At 35.4% G+C, this 15148-nt stretch overlaps 1 protein-coding gene across 3 annotated transcripts in view; it reads left to right on the top strand.

Annotated features, from left to right (window-relative positions):
- The window catches only part of Brwd3 (bromodomain and WD repeat domain containing 3), a 114755-nt gene that overhangs the window by 77587 nt on the left and 22020 nt on the right, over positions 1 to 15148 (top strand). For all 3 annotated transcript variants that reach the window (XM_055592700.1, XM_055592705.1, XM_055592699.1), the window contains 8 exons: positions 627 to 740; positions 7860 to 7967; positions 11234 to 11358; positions 11881 to 11963; positions 12713 to 12824; positions 13207 to 13268; positions 13374 to 13529; positions 14136 to 14256. In XM_055592700.1, coding sequence (XP_055448675.1) covers positions 627 to 740; positions 7860 to 7967; positions 11234 to 11358; positions 11881 to 11963; positions 12713 to 12824; positions 13207 to 13268; positions 13374 to 13529; positions 14136 to 14256 — 881 coding nt within the window. The remainder of the gene's footprint in view (positions 1 to 626; positions 741 to 7859; positions 7968 to 11233; positions 11359 to 11880; positions 11964 to 12712; positions 12825 to 13206; positions 13269 to 13373; positions 13530 to 14135; positions 14257 to 15148) is intronic.

Raw genomic sequence — 15148 nt, 5'->3', positions numbered from 1 at the left:
TCTGTTGGTCTCCTTTTGGAGATCTTGTCCCCTCCATGTCTTTCTATCCCCCCCTTCTTTCCTAAAATTCCATGCACTCTGCCCAAAGTTTGGCTGTGAGTTTCAGCCTCTGCTTCGATACCTTGATCAGTAGAGTCTTTCAGAGGCCCTCTGTGGTAGGCTCTTGTTCTGTTTCCTGTCTTCTCCTGCTTCTGATTTCTATCGCATTTGCCCTTCTGAATGAGGACTGAGCATTTTCCTTAGGGTCTTCTTTGTTGTTTAACTTCTTTGAGAGAAAATAAATTTTAGTATGTTTGTCCTATATTATATGACTTATAACCACTTACGAGTGAGTATATGCCATGTGTGTCTTTTTGCTTCTAGGTTACCTCACTGATAGAACAGGAGGAGGACCTCCTCTATTAGTAAATTAGGCCGGAGCATAGGGGGAAAAGGGGCAGGGAGTGTGGGATTGGGAGGAGACAAGGGAATGAGTCACAGCTGGGATGCAACGTCAATAAATTGTAATAAATAATAACAAAAAATTTTAAAAAGATGAAAAATTCCATTAATATATAAATAAAATAATATAAATTAAAAAAACTGTTATAAATGTTCTAACTGAAATTTTGTTTGTCTTGTTTTAGAAAGGGGGACTTGTTTCTATGGAAGGTGAACCCAATGAAGAATGGTTTGCCCCTCAGTGGATCTTGGATACTATACCACGGCGCTCTCCGTTTGTCCCACAGATGGGAGATGAGGTACTTGTTACCCAATAAAAAACCTTTTCTCTTGAAGCTTTAAGAACACTAACATTGGGCTTGAAAGGTAGCTCAGCAGCGAAGAAAACAATTCTTCCAGAGGACTTAGGTGGTGAGGCTGTGTGTAACTCCATTTCCAGAAGACCTCATGCCTTCTTCTGACCCTTGTGGTTACTAGGCATACACATGGTGTACAGACACCCAATGGGTGCACACAAAATAAAGTAAACTAACAATAACATAAAAATTGTCTTTTAAAAAAAGAATAGTTAACATCATTCAATCTTGGGATTTTATGTTGATTTAACTGTTGTGAGTATGTGCATAATACAGGGAAGACATAATACAGGGAGCACATATGGAGGTCAGACAACAGTTCTGTGGAATCATTTCTCTCTCTGCCTTTTACGTTCATATACGTTCATATAGCTGCAAGTGCTTTTACCGACTGAGCCATCTTGCCAGTTCCAGAAAATTCATATTGCAATTCTGTTAATACGTATAAGTTCTATCTTTGTTTCTTTGTTTTACTGTGTATTTCTTGAAAAATATAATTAATTTAAGTGCTAGGTAAACAGAGTGCAATCTATGGTTGATTTCTAAAGTTCTTAAAACAGTTGATTTTATCTTAGTCTGGACTTTATAGAATTGAGAGGTACTTTGAGTTCTCATTCAGTGTTGTTGAAAAAAATACAGCCTGGTAGGTAGACAGTATGCTAAAGCAAGCATCTAACACAAAAGACCTATGAATGTAGTCCAACCCATTTGTATATGATATTACATTTCAGAGTTTAAAAAGTTGGATATCTGTGCAAAAGGATAATTACTGATCCTGTCATTTGGTAAATGTGGATATACATTAGGCATAGAAAATTTCAATAAAATATTACACAGTAAAAACTTTCAGTATCTTAGTAAAATTATGTTTGCCTTGGAATATTGTTCCACCAGTTAAACTGTTTTGTCTGATATATTAACTGATTAACTAAAGTTTCTACATTTTTGTGTGCTGGGGATTCAACACAGGGCTGATGAATGCCAATGTGTTGTACTCTCACCCCTTGAACACCATTTTGAATTCAGAATTAGTAGTAAAAATGTGAAATTGACATTCTAGTAAAAGACAGAAAAAAGACAAGTAAGTGAGATTTATATGAGACCAAATACAAATTTGTCCTAACTTTTCTGACAGCCCTTAAAGAGATCTTGTAGCAGAGACATCTATCAAATAACATTATGAATGAGCTATTGCTTCCTTATTTTGTTTAGGGATTATTAAGGTATTTCTTTTTTTATTGTAAGTTGGACTTTTGAATAGTGCTTATTTACATAACTATGCTAATAAGCTTCTGAGGATTAATGTTATATTTTAATACTTAGAAAACCTTAAGATTTATTATATTTAATGCATGTTTTGAAAGATATGAAGTACAGTTGAATTAATTTTAGAGGACTTCACAAAACAAAATAACCTCTCTATTCTTTTAAAGTCTGATGAGACCCTTATCTACATTGTATGACCTTTTCTGTCAGTTCATACCTTGATGAGATCAGTTTCCTTGTATGTTATGAAGCTGATTACATCCTATATGCTTTGAGATTATGCATTTTTATGACAATTCTTTGATGGAATGCAGAAAGTATTATAGTGAATCCAACAGTTTAATAGCAGTTAGAGAATGTTTTTAGAAAAGAGCTTATAAAGGCACAAATCTACTGTTCATGTAATCACTTTCTTAATTATGATACTAATCACTACTTTGTCTAACTATTAAGCCTTTGTTATTTTTGCACAGAATAATCCTACTGATAAAAATGGTTGCTCCTCAGGATGTTCCTTCTTTTTTTTAATTTTTATTTTATTTTATTTTTAATTACACTTTATTTACTTTGTATCCCGCCTCTAGTTCCCTCCCTCCCCCCTTCCCAATCCCTCCTTTCCTCCCCCTTCTCCACACATGCCCCTCACAAAGTCCACAAGTAGAGGAGGGTTTTTTTTTTCTTCCTTCTGATAGATTGTTCCTTCTTAAAGGTCTGACTCAACTGCCAAATTCTGTTTTGCCCATACCTTTTTCTATATAAATTTTCACTCCTACATTTTGTGCTTTGTGTGTGTGCGTGCACGTGTGGGTGCTCCCGTGTGTGTTTGTATTTCTGTATTATACACTACTTTCTCTTAAAAGAAAATATTACATTTTAATACCTGTGCTTGGGTGTTTTGTCAATATTGAGCATTATAATGAATATAAACCAATGAGGTTAGATTAGCTTTTTAACTCCTACAATTTTTAATTTATAATAACAAATATTTCACCTTTTTGATCGATAGAGTATGGTCCTCATGTATTTGAGGGGGGGCTTGTGTAATAGGAATTTATTCTTTCACCAGTTGAAAAGGTAAAAGAAAAGAAACCACAAAGAGAGGTATAAGCATTAAAATAGGCTATGGTAGAACTGTGCTCTCTCCCAAATATCTAAGGCTGAATCCTTCCTCACTTCTTGTAGCTTTTGGTGATTCTGAGAATCCTTGGTTTTCTTCAACTTGTGGCAACGTTACTTCAGTTTCTTTTTTTTTTTTAATTTTATTTTTTTCTTATCAGTTACATTTCATTAACTCTGTATCCCAGCTGTATCCCGCTCCCTCATTCCCTCCCAATCCCACCCTCTCTCCCTCATCTCTACCCTGCCCCTTTCCAAGTCCACTGATGGGGGGGACCTCCTCCCCATTCATCTGATCCTGTTTTATCAGGTATCTTCAGGACTGGCTGCAAAGTCCTCCTCTGTGGCCTAACAGGACTGCTCCTCCCTTGGGGGATGGGGAGGTCAAAGAGCCAGCCATTGAGTTCCTGTTAGAAATAGTCCTTGTTCCCCTTACTATGGGAAACCAATTGGTTACTGAGCTACCACGGGCTACATCCGAGCAGAGGTTCTGGGTTATATCCATACATGGTCCTTGGTTGAATGTCAGTCTCAGAAAATACCCTGTGCCCAGATATATTTGGTCCTTGTGGAGCTCCTATCCTTTCCCCATCATACTAACTCCCCTTCTTTCATATGATTCCCTGTACTCTGCTGAAGGTTTGGTTATGAGTCTTTGTATCTGCTTTGAAAACACTGCTAGGTAGAGTCTTTCAGATGCCTTCAGTAGACTCCTGTCATACGTTCAATGCACATCCCAACTGTCTTTCTAAATGAGGATTGATCATCTTACCCCATGTCTGCTCTCTTGATTATCTTTTTTAGGTGTATAGATTTCATTGTGTTTATCTTATAGGTCTATATAAGCAAGTATATACCGTGTTTGTCTTTCTCCTTCTGGGATATTTCACTCAGAATGATCTTTACTTCAGTTTCTATCCTATCTTCAAAGGGCATTCTTCCCTCCACTTCTCTCTATCCCACATTCTATCTTCTTATCTAGACAGTCATTAGTTTAGGGCCTACCTATATCTATATAAGCTCAAATAGTCAGAAATTTATTATATCCATGATACTATTTTCCAGGTAAGGTCTCAGTTTGTATGTGGCAACAAGCAAGACATGCATTTGAGAAGAGAGAACTGACAACTCAGGAGCATTTCATTGAGGGCAAGGAGAAGGGAAACTGCCTCAATTAAGGCCTGCCACTGTGGCTGTAAGACTAAGGGCCTCAGAGGGAACCTAGGGTTCCTTTATTGATCCTACTGTCAGCAGTGTACCTAAATTAACCACAATCCTGAGTCCACAGCCTAATGCATCTTTCTGTGTTCACATGATAGCATTTGTGTTTGGGGAACACATTTTTCTCTTCCCCTAAGTTTAAACACATGTATTTATAAAGCTCAACTTATAGTAGTGCTCTGTCTTTCAGGAATGCAATGAGGATTGGTTAGTATATTGTTGTATGTGAAGCGTAGTCTCTTAACAGAGGAACATATAGTTAGCTGTTATTACAGTTTCGCCTTTACTACATGACATGAAGTATTCGAGGCATGTCACAGTATGTCCTATTTACAGATGAGATGACAGAATTAGGAAAGTAAGACAGTTGCTCACGTTTGCGTATAATTAAATGTTAGAATCATAGCTGTTAGAATACGGCTGTAGAACTTTAAAAACCACAGCGGCTCATGCCTTTATAATAACTGGTCTACAGGACACAGATAAAGATGGGAGATTAAATTTCCTGGAGTAAAAGCAAGGGGTTATCTTGCTCATATTTCACTGTGTATTTTAAAATCTCCTAGTATGGTATTTTCAAAAGTTATTGTATTTGTTTATATTTGTCAACACTCTCAAACCACTGAAGAAGATAAACTTTTTATAATATATGTAGAAGATAATAGTAAAAATTATCTTTTAAAAAAAATTGAATTGATACAGAAATTGTGGTACATTTACACAACGGAATACTGCTCAGCAATTAAAAATAAGGAAATCATGAAATTTGCAGGCATGTGGTGGGAACTAGAAAAGATCATCCTGAGTGAGGTATCCCAGAAGCAGGAAGACACACATGGTCTATATTCACTTATAAATGGATATTAAACATATAATGTAGGATAAACATACTAAAATCTGTACACCTAAAGAAGCTAAGCAAGGAAGAGGACCCTGGGTAAGATGATCAATCCCTATTCAGAAAGGCAAAGAGAATGGACATCAGAAGAGGGAGAAAACAGGGAACAGGACAGGAGCCTACCACAGAGAGCCTGTGAAAAACTCTACCCAGCAGGGTATTAAAGCAGATGCTGAGACTCATAGCCAAACTTTGGGCAGGGAATCTTATGAAAGAAGGGGCAGATAGAAAGACCTTGAGGGAGCAGGAGTTCCACAAGGAGAGCAACAGATCCAAAATATCTGGGCCCAGGGGACTTTTCTGAGACTGATACTCCAACCCAGAGCTGTGCATGGAGATAACCTAGAACTCCTGCACAGATGCAGCACATAGCAGTTCGGTGTCCAAGTGGATACCCTAGTAGGGGGAACAGGAAGTGACCCTGATGTGAACTCAGTGGCTGGCTTTTTGATCACCTTCCACTGAGGGGAGGAACAGTCTTACCAGGCCACAGAGGAAGACAATGCAGCCAGTTCTGGTGAGACCTGATAGGGGAGGGTAGAAGGACCTCCCTTATCAGTGGGCTGGGGAAAGGGCATTGGAGGAGAACAAGGAAGGAGGGATTGGGAAGGAATAGGGGATGGGGCTATAGCTGGGATACAAAGTGAATAAACAAACTGTCATTAATTAAAAACAAAAGCATTGTATTGTCTTACCAAAGACTTGAATTCATTTTCTTTTCTTATTTTTTAAAATTTATTTATGAATTTATTTATTACAATTCACTCACTTTGTATCCCTGCTGTAGCCCCCACTCTTGTCTCTTCCTAGTCCCACCCGTTATCCCTCCTCTTCCTCTATGCCCCTTCTATAGTCCACTGATAGGGGAGAACCTCCTCCCCTTCATCTGACTCTAGCCTATCAGGTCTCATCAGGGCCTGGCTGCATCATCTTCCTCTGTAGCCTGGCATGGCTACAACCCCCAAAGGTAGGTGATCAAAGAGCCAACTACCGAGTTCATGTCAGAGATAGTACCTTCCCTCCTTACTAGGGAACCCAGTTAGAAACTGAGTAGCTTATGGGCTTCCCCTGAGTAGAGGTCTAGGTCCTCTCCATGCATGGTCCTTGGTTGGAGTATTGGTCTCTGTAGAACCCCCTGGGCCCAGGTTTTTTTTTTGCCTCTGCTGGTCTCCTTGTGGAGTTCTTGTCCCCTCCAGGTCTTTCTATCTCCCCCTTCCTCCATAAGGTTTCCTGTACTCTGCACAGGCTCTGAGTCTCAGTGTCTCCTTCGAAGCCCTGATTTCAGAGGCACCCTGTGGATGGCTCCTGTCCTATTCCCTGTCTTCTCCTACTTCTGATGTCTATCCTGTTTGCTTTTCTGAGTGAGGTTTCAGTCTCTTCCCTAGGGACCTCCTTGTTTATACCTTCTTTAGGGCTATAGATTTTAGTATGTTTATCCTATAGTATATGTCCACTTATAAGTAAGTATATACCATATGTGTCTTTCTTCTGGTTTACCTCACTCAGAATGATCTTTTCTAGTTCCTACAATTTGCCTGCAAATTTCATGATTTCCTTGTTTTTAATTGCTGAGTAGGATTCCATTGTGTAAATGTACCCCAATTTTCTATTCATTATTCTGTTGAGGGACATCTAGGTTGTTACCAGATTCTGGATTTTCCAAATAAAGCTGCTACAAACATGGTTGAGCAAATGTTCTTGTATACATGAGCATATTTTGAATATATGCCTAGGAGTGGTATAGCTGGATCTTGAGGAAGCGTTATTCCTAATTGTCTGAGAAAGCACCAGATTGATTTCCAAAGTGTTTGTACAAGTTTACATTCACACCAGCAGTAGAGGAGGGTTCCCCTTTCTCCACATCCTCTCCAGCATGTGTTGTTACTTGAGTTTTTGATCTTAGCCATTCTTATGGGTGTGAGGTGGAATCTCAGGGTCATTTCTGAATTCATTTTTTTTCTGAGATCAAGTAGTGTTCACATGAATTCTTAAAACAGAACACATTCAAAATTACTTCATTTAGATACTGTATGCAGTCATTTTCCTAGGCAGCTTCACACTGAAGTAAAAGAATCATCGTGGTATACACAGAGATCATTGCATTTCGTTGAGTTTTTTAAGCTTATTAAGTAGACTTCTAAATATGTACATTTTAAAGTATTGGAATGTAATAGCTTTTCTTATGACACTTTCACTCATGTTTTGTTTTGGTTGAACTTCCTCTCTTTTCATCTCTCACATCTTCCTGCTTCACTTCTCCCCTTGTACCCTTCCACTTTTAGTATTCTCTTTTCAACTTTAATGTCATAGATGTCTCTTTGCTGCTTCCCCCCTTTCCTTGAAACATGTTTTCTCTCTATTGGCCTTCTCTTTCTTCAGTTGACTCTTGAAGCTGCTTAGGATATAAAGACTGCATATATTATTTATGCAATGTGAAACAGCACAAGGACAGATAGACATAAATGTTGAACAAACACATTTGGTTTTGAAATTTTTAAATTGTAATTATTTTATATGTAGAGTTAGAATATTATGGTGTGATACATTGTTTTCTGTTTCAGCTTATTTATTTTAGACAAGGACATGAAGCTTATGTGCGAGCTGTAAGAAAATCAAAAATATATAGTGTTAATGTACAAAAACAGCCATGGAACAAAATGGATCTCAGGGTAAGTGTGCCCACAGGGTATGAATACAAAAAAGAGAATTTGGGTATTAAGTTGCTTTAAGTTTTAGTTTTTTCAGTTTCATGGATATTTTGGTGGTATTTTTAATTGTTGCATGGTATTTTTGAGAATGGATAATATGTATTTCTTAAAATTTATATGCTAGGTTATAGTGATTCATACTTCTAATTCTAGTTCTTGGGAAACTGAAGCAGAATTGTTGGGAAATGAAGCCAGCTTGGACTACATAGTGAATTTCAAACCAGTCTAACCTACAGTGTGAGACTCAGTATCAAACAAAACAAAATAGAACACTATTTTAAATAAATAAACCGTTTTATGGGGCTAGAGAAATGGCTGTGGTTAAGAGCACTTGCTGAGGACCTGGATTCAGTTCCCAGCACCTACATGATGGCTCCCAACCATCAATGTCTACAGGATCTGAGCTCTTCTGGCCCCCACAGGCACCAGATATTCACATGGTACACATGGAAGCAAAACATTCATATACATGAAATAAATGTTTAAACAATTTTTTTGTCTCTATTTTTTATTTGCCCTATTCTTCTGTAAGCTTTGGGTTCTCTTGTTTTTATCATTCCTCAACTATAGAAAAGGAGGTATTTCCTAGTTTGAATATTTTCCCTATCAAGAATTGTGTACATTCCAGAGTAAATTGTTTGGGGTACAGGCACGCCCAAGGTTCTGGTAGTTTTGAGTTAGGTTAAATACCACAAAGCACAAGAAGCTTAGAGGCTGTACTCTGTGGGATCATCTCTTTTGATGTTATACCCACATTTATTCATAACATCGATTAAAATAGATGTGGTTATTTTATGTTGAAGAATATTTTGTCAGTTAATATGAATTTATTATTTCTCATACATAAAATACATGCAGCCCATGGGCAGCTCAGTCTTCTGGTGTGTTCCCTAGTAAGGAGAACAGGGGATGTGTAGGCATCCATAAGTATATGTTTTTCCTAAGTTGAGAGGGTTTTTTTTTTTTCTGACTTGAAGAAAAACAAAGGGCAGTTTTGCTATGATTTTTTTTTTAATCTTAAAGGAGAAAAGAAAAATCTGGAAATTTAAGTACTTAGCTTAGATAGTTGCAGATAAAATACTAATGTGTTAAGATGTTAAAATATAGTAAGTCATCTTTATGTGATCATCTTTACATTCTGATTTTCTATTCAGAATCAGATGAGAATTGAGTACTTTTCTAGAACCAAGGGATAAGGTTCTGTCTTATTTCTATTCATAACTCTGGGGTTCTAGGATATAAGAGCATGGCCTTTGGAATCATACTGAACTTCAGTCCTACCTTTTTTATATGCTTTCGTACAACCTTAATCAACTCACTGTATCTGGGAAGATTACGTTTTCCTTTCTTATTTTTTAAATGTGATCAATAAACAATAAGACTGAAACATAATACTATATGCCTAAAAAAATCTTTCATATCAAATACATATGCACATAAATCTGTATGATTATACATTATTTTGCTAATAGGGTAGGTGATGTATTTAACTAGACAGTCACACAATCCCCTGCAAAGTCTGATTTTTTAAATAATTTTTCTTATTTTTGAGATTGTAATATAATTCCATCATTTCACCCTTTCTTTCTTCCTGCTAAACTGTTCCGTGTGCCCCCTTGCTCCCTTTCAAATTCTTGATTTCTTTAATTGCTGTGAAGCGTGTACGCGCACACATGCACACCTACACCCCCATATGTTTATAGTACAGTCTGCTCAGTTTTTATGTTACTTGTATGAGTATATTTGCAGGAGTGACCATTTGGAATTAGTTATCTTTTATGCACATGACTGGTGTCCTCTTTCCTCTAGAAGACTATTTCTTCCACTCTTGCCATTGAGGAGTTGCCTGTAGGTTTTTTCCCCCCCGGGTTGAGGCCTGATGAGCTTTATCTTTTTTCAAGTTAGAATGTCTGTTGGTATCTAAAATGCCAACTTGTAGAGCATAGTCCCAACTGATACATCTGCAACACATTTCTTGAACCAAGACTCAAGAATCACTGACAAAGAGGGTGGCAGAAGGACTCTAAGAGCAAGAAGAACAGAGAGTTTGCTATGAGATTGTGTCTCCTAGGAATGTCAGAAGTTTGTTTTATAAGGGTATTTGGCTGATGTGTACCTAAGACAGTAATAAGAGTATTACTTAAGATCATAAATTCTGGTAAGCTTCCTTAAGTTATTTTGCTGGTTAGCCTTGTTTACAACCCTGCCTTAAAGGTCAACCTGTGTAGTATTCTTTTTGTTATTATTTGTATGGATTTCATGTGCATGTGGTTTGTCTGCAGATATTCACATGCAATGGCACATATATGGAAGTTAAAGGACAACTATTGAAAGTTGGTTCTTTACACACACACTATTGGTTCTGGGAGTGAACCTAAGTTGCCAGGCTTGTACTGTAAGCACTTTTACCTATGAGGTCATCTCACTGTCCTTACTGTTAAATATTAAGGTTCAAGAGACTACTTTCAACTTAATGTAGCTCCTATCATTTATGAATATTCAGATGACTTTTTAAATTCAGCAAGGTATCTTTTATCCTTCTATGTGTGTATTTAACATTAATAAAGAAAAATAGGCCAATAGTTTGAGAGTGGGGGACATGGGAGGGACAAAGAGGAAGTAGGAGGCAGTATAATGGGGGGATACAAAATGAATAAAGTGTAATTAATAAAAAAAATTAAAAAAACTAACTAGGCTGTCATTGCACATGCCTAAACATTCTTGTAAAACATTGAATGCAAGCTGGGTGCATGCCTTTAATCCTAGCACTTGGGTTGCTGAAGTAGGCAGATCCCTTGAGTTTCAGGCTACCCTTCTCTACAAAGTGAGTCTAGGACAGTCAAGGCTACACAGAGAAACCCTGTCTAAAAAAGAAAAAAAGAAATGAAGAAAAGAGAAAAATAAAGACTAGAAGTAAAATATCTTTAAATAAGAGTAAAAATAAATTTGTTTTTGCTGCTTCTGCTAATTTAGTCACTAAATAACAATTTAGTATTTAGATAATTCTTAAGTTACTCAGGTAATAGAGAATAAATTATAAATAATAATACAGAAAAGAAAACGGAAAAGAAATAATTGATATAGTTTGGGTATATATGCATTTTAAGTTTCTTTTTTTCTTTGTGTGTTGAGAGGATATAAACCTTTGAGAAGTGTGAAAAAACGAAATGTATTAATGAAAGGTAGTCATTTATAGAAATATAATGTATTGGTGTTTCCATGTATAGGAACAAGAATTTGTTAAGATTGTAGGAATCAAATATGAGGTTGGACCACCTACGCTATGCTGCTTGAAACTTGCATTTTTGGACCCAATTTCAGGCAAAATGACTGGAGAGTCTTTTTCCATTAAGTAAGTAGCTACTTCTGATTCTGTGTTTTTAATGTATGAATTTTAATGTCTGTTGTTACAAATGTATTTAATATTCAGTTAATACCTCAAAAACAATGGGAGAGGAAGTACTGTAGCGCTTTTAAATGACTTACATTTATAAAGATAAGAGTTTAGTTCTTGGTTTGTTGCTCTGTATAATATATATGCACATATGGTGAACTGATCACGAGCAAAGCAAGTTACTCAATCTGCTTGTGTAAAATGAATATGCTAAAATGCCAATATTTTCTTAGAATTGTAAGATATGAAAGCTTATATAATACTGAAACATTGTAGATTTTTAATAATAATACAAATAATAAGTAAACTACTATAATGATATCTTTATTTTATTTAAATAAAAGTATTCTGGAGACCATGGGTTTTACAGAATTTTGCTTGATGGACTCTATGTCAAATATTTATCCTTGGAAATGGAGCATGTGATAAGTACTATTATATTACAGTACTAGATGCTATTGTACTTTATTTCCTGTGTAGGTATCATGACATGCCAGATGTCATTGATTTCCTTGTGTTACATCAATTTTATAACGAAGCCAAAGAAAGAAACTGGCAGATTGGTAAGCATAAAATTTTCATTCATAATTACTGACCTTGTTTTAACAAAAGGAAACTAGTTTAAGATTTAACTGAACAAAGAAATCAAATCTATAAGGTAAACAAAACAATAAACATATTGTTAAGGAACTTTATGTACATTGTGTGGCATTTACAAGTGGTTCACCATTGTTTTCATTTCACCATATATGGTTTTTACTTGCCTATGTACAGTTATAGAATGAAGGTACAAAATTGGCAATATCAAAAAATAATAACTCATAATTTTAGATTGTTTATTCTGAATAATGTGATTTATTGTACCTTCACATTAGTTCTTACCTGAGATGTCAGTTTTCCCAGTAAATATGCTGAACTTATTTCTTATTCTCACCAGTGTCTTCTGAATGCTCTGGGACTTATAGTGTTTAAATTCAGGCACCTGCTCTGTAGTAACCTAATACTGTGACAATGCCTACATTATTTACCTCTCTTCATCTCACTGTACCAGCTCACATAATCACAAAAAGCAAGGTTAATATAGTAGTGTAATAGGATATTTAAGAGAGACCGTATCACAAACTTGTGTTACATTATCATACTTTAGTTGTTTTATTAAAATATACTACTTCTAATATCTTACTATGACAGATTTATAAAATTTACCATTGTATATGATAATGCTAATAAATACAGTATTTCTTTAAAAATATTTAATATTTTGAGTGGGAACAAAACTCATTTTGTTTTAATTTTTTTAAATTTATCATAGGTGATAGATTCCGCAGTATAATAGATGATGCCTGGTGGTTTGGAACTGTGGAAAGTCAGCAGCCTTTTCAGCCAGAATATCCTGATAGTTCTTTCCAGTGTTACAGTGTTCAGTAAGTTTATCTTATTTGTGCCTCTGAAAAATCCTAACTGTTCCATTATATCAACTTTTTTAACCTAAGATTTGTTTTCCAAATGGGGTATTTTTTTTCCTTTCCAATGGATTAATTTTAGATGTATTCTTGATTTACAGCATCAACAAAGACATTAACTTACTACAAAGAGTGTGCTTTTGCCTTCTTAGCTTTATATTGGTGTAGCATGTTATCTTTATTGGTGGCTTATTTTACTGTCTTTGTATAAGCAGAGTTATACCTTCATGAATACTGTGTTGCTTTTTTCTGAATTTCACCCTCAAGAAATCATGCAAATTATGTTACTGTATGAAAGGAAATGCTTGGGAGTCTGATTTGCATCTTCTTCTCTCCTTGATAGCTGGGACAATAATGAAAGAGAAAAGATGAGCCCCTGGGATATGGAGCCAATTCCAGAAGGAAGTAAATATACCTTTAAAAAAGAATTATAATTCTTAGAAAAACAAAATGGCAACAGTCTGATGTTGGAAACTAATTATTTTGAATTTTTTAAAATTTTGTATCTAGCTGCTTTTCCAGATGAAGTTGGTGCTGGTGTTCCTGTGTCCCAGGAAGAACTGACTGCTTTGCTATACAAACCCCAGGAAGGAGAGTGGGGGGCTCATTCCAGAGATGAGGAATGTGAACGAGTTATTCAGGGCATCAACCACCTTCTTGCCCTCGGTAAGATGAATGTGGAAAAACTACTAGGAAAAGAGTGGGGAGCTTAAAAAGCCAGCATAATTTTAAATTCTGCACACACAAAAATTACAATTCTATCACAGTATACTTTACATTTAATAGGCACAATGATTTTAGTTTAATGTTAGCATTTTATATGCTTACCTAAAGTAATTTATAAACTTTTTCATCGCTCTGGATAGTAATAGTGAAGGCAGGCATATAAGTATTTTTTTCTTTCTTGAGTTATTTTGGCGTTCTAGCTATTTACTGAGGCTGATTTTGGAGGTGTTTTAATATATTTTACCCACTTAAATAGCTACATTTTTCTAAAACATATCATCGAAGAAGTTTGGCATTTATTCAGAAAAGATATAGAAAATAGAAATTTGGCACATTTCTCATTGAATTTTATTGAATTTAAACCAATATATCATGCATAATGTAATGATACTATGTGCAAAGAAAAAGGGAAATATTTATATAATTGAAGCATGATTGTCTTAAAAATTAGGAATATTGCCCTTCTTGTTCATATGTGAATTTTCACTAACAGGAAATGTCAGTCTCCTTATTGACTAGTTTTTAAAATTTGGGTGACTTTTGTAGATTTTGCCAGCCCTTTTGCTGTTCCAGTGGATCTCAGTGCCTACCCCTTGTATTGTACTGTAGTTGCTTATCCAACTGACCTCAATACCATCAGACAAAGACTTGAAAATCGCTTTTACAGGTTTGTTTTGTTTTATAATTTACTGTAGAAATCATAGTTTTATTGTTCTTGTGCCTTTTGAAATCTTTTTCATGTCTGATATAGTTATCTATAAAGTTACTCTAAAGTTCATTCTATTATCATAATGGCAGAATAATAATCTATATGGAATAAAGACAGAGTAGAAAAACAAGTAGCACAACTATGTGAAACACAGAAACTAGAGTAAATTTAGTTTACTAAAGGCAGATTAGGTACTATATTAATGCCTCATGATGAAGATGCTACAGATAATATGTAGCATATTTAAAATCTTCCATGGGGAATTAGCAGTGGATAATTAAATTTAATTGCTAGAATATAAATAGACCAAGTTTTTGTGTTCTTTATTTTAGCTTAGGAGAGAAACTATTATGACAAGTCTTTGGGAGTCAGTACTTTGTTAAGCCATTCATACTTTATACTCACTGCAGTATTCCATGACCTAGTTAGTTCGCCTCCGCTACTTGAGAAATGAGTACATTTTATGAAATCAGTATTATTTTATTTGATACTATATTTCAACATAACTAGATGAAAAAGTGTTATTTTCCACAGCATAGTTTTGTTTTTTTACTTTTCTATTTTGGTCCTTTTTCTTAAATTAAATGTGACTTTGATTTATCAATGTTCTTTTTCTTATTTTGTGTTTTATTTGTTTGTGTGTATATATGAGGGCAGGGGTCATACCTGTGGCACTATATGCATAAAGTGTCAGAAAAAACAGGTGTTGGTTCTCTCCTACTATGGGATCCTGAGCACCAAGTTCAGGTCATTAGGTAATCCATTGAATCATGCTGATGTTATAAACATGCCTACATCACATAATATATATATATATATATATATATATATATATATATATATATATATA

This window comes from Psammomys obesus, unplaced genomic scaffold (assembly GCF_907164565.1).
Source record: "Psammomys obesus unplaced genomic scaffold, mPsaObe1.curated_primary_1811, whole genome shotgun sequence".
In the NCBI taxonomy this organism is placed as follows: Eukaryota; Metazoa; Chordata; class Mammalia; order Rodentia; family Muridae; genus Psammomys; species Psammomys obesus.
Note: the sequence above shows the minus strand (reverse complement) of the source record. Positions and strands in the feature narration are given on the sequence as shown.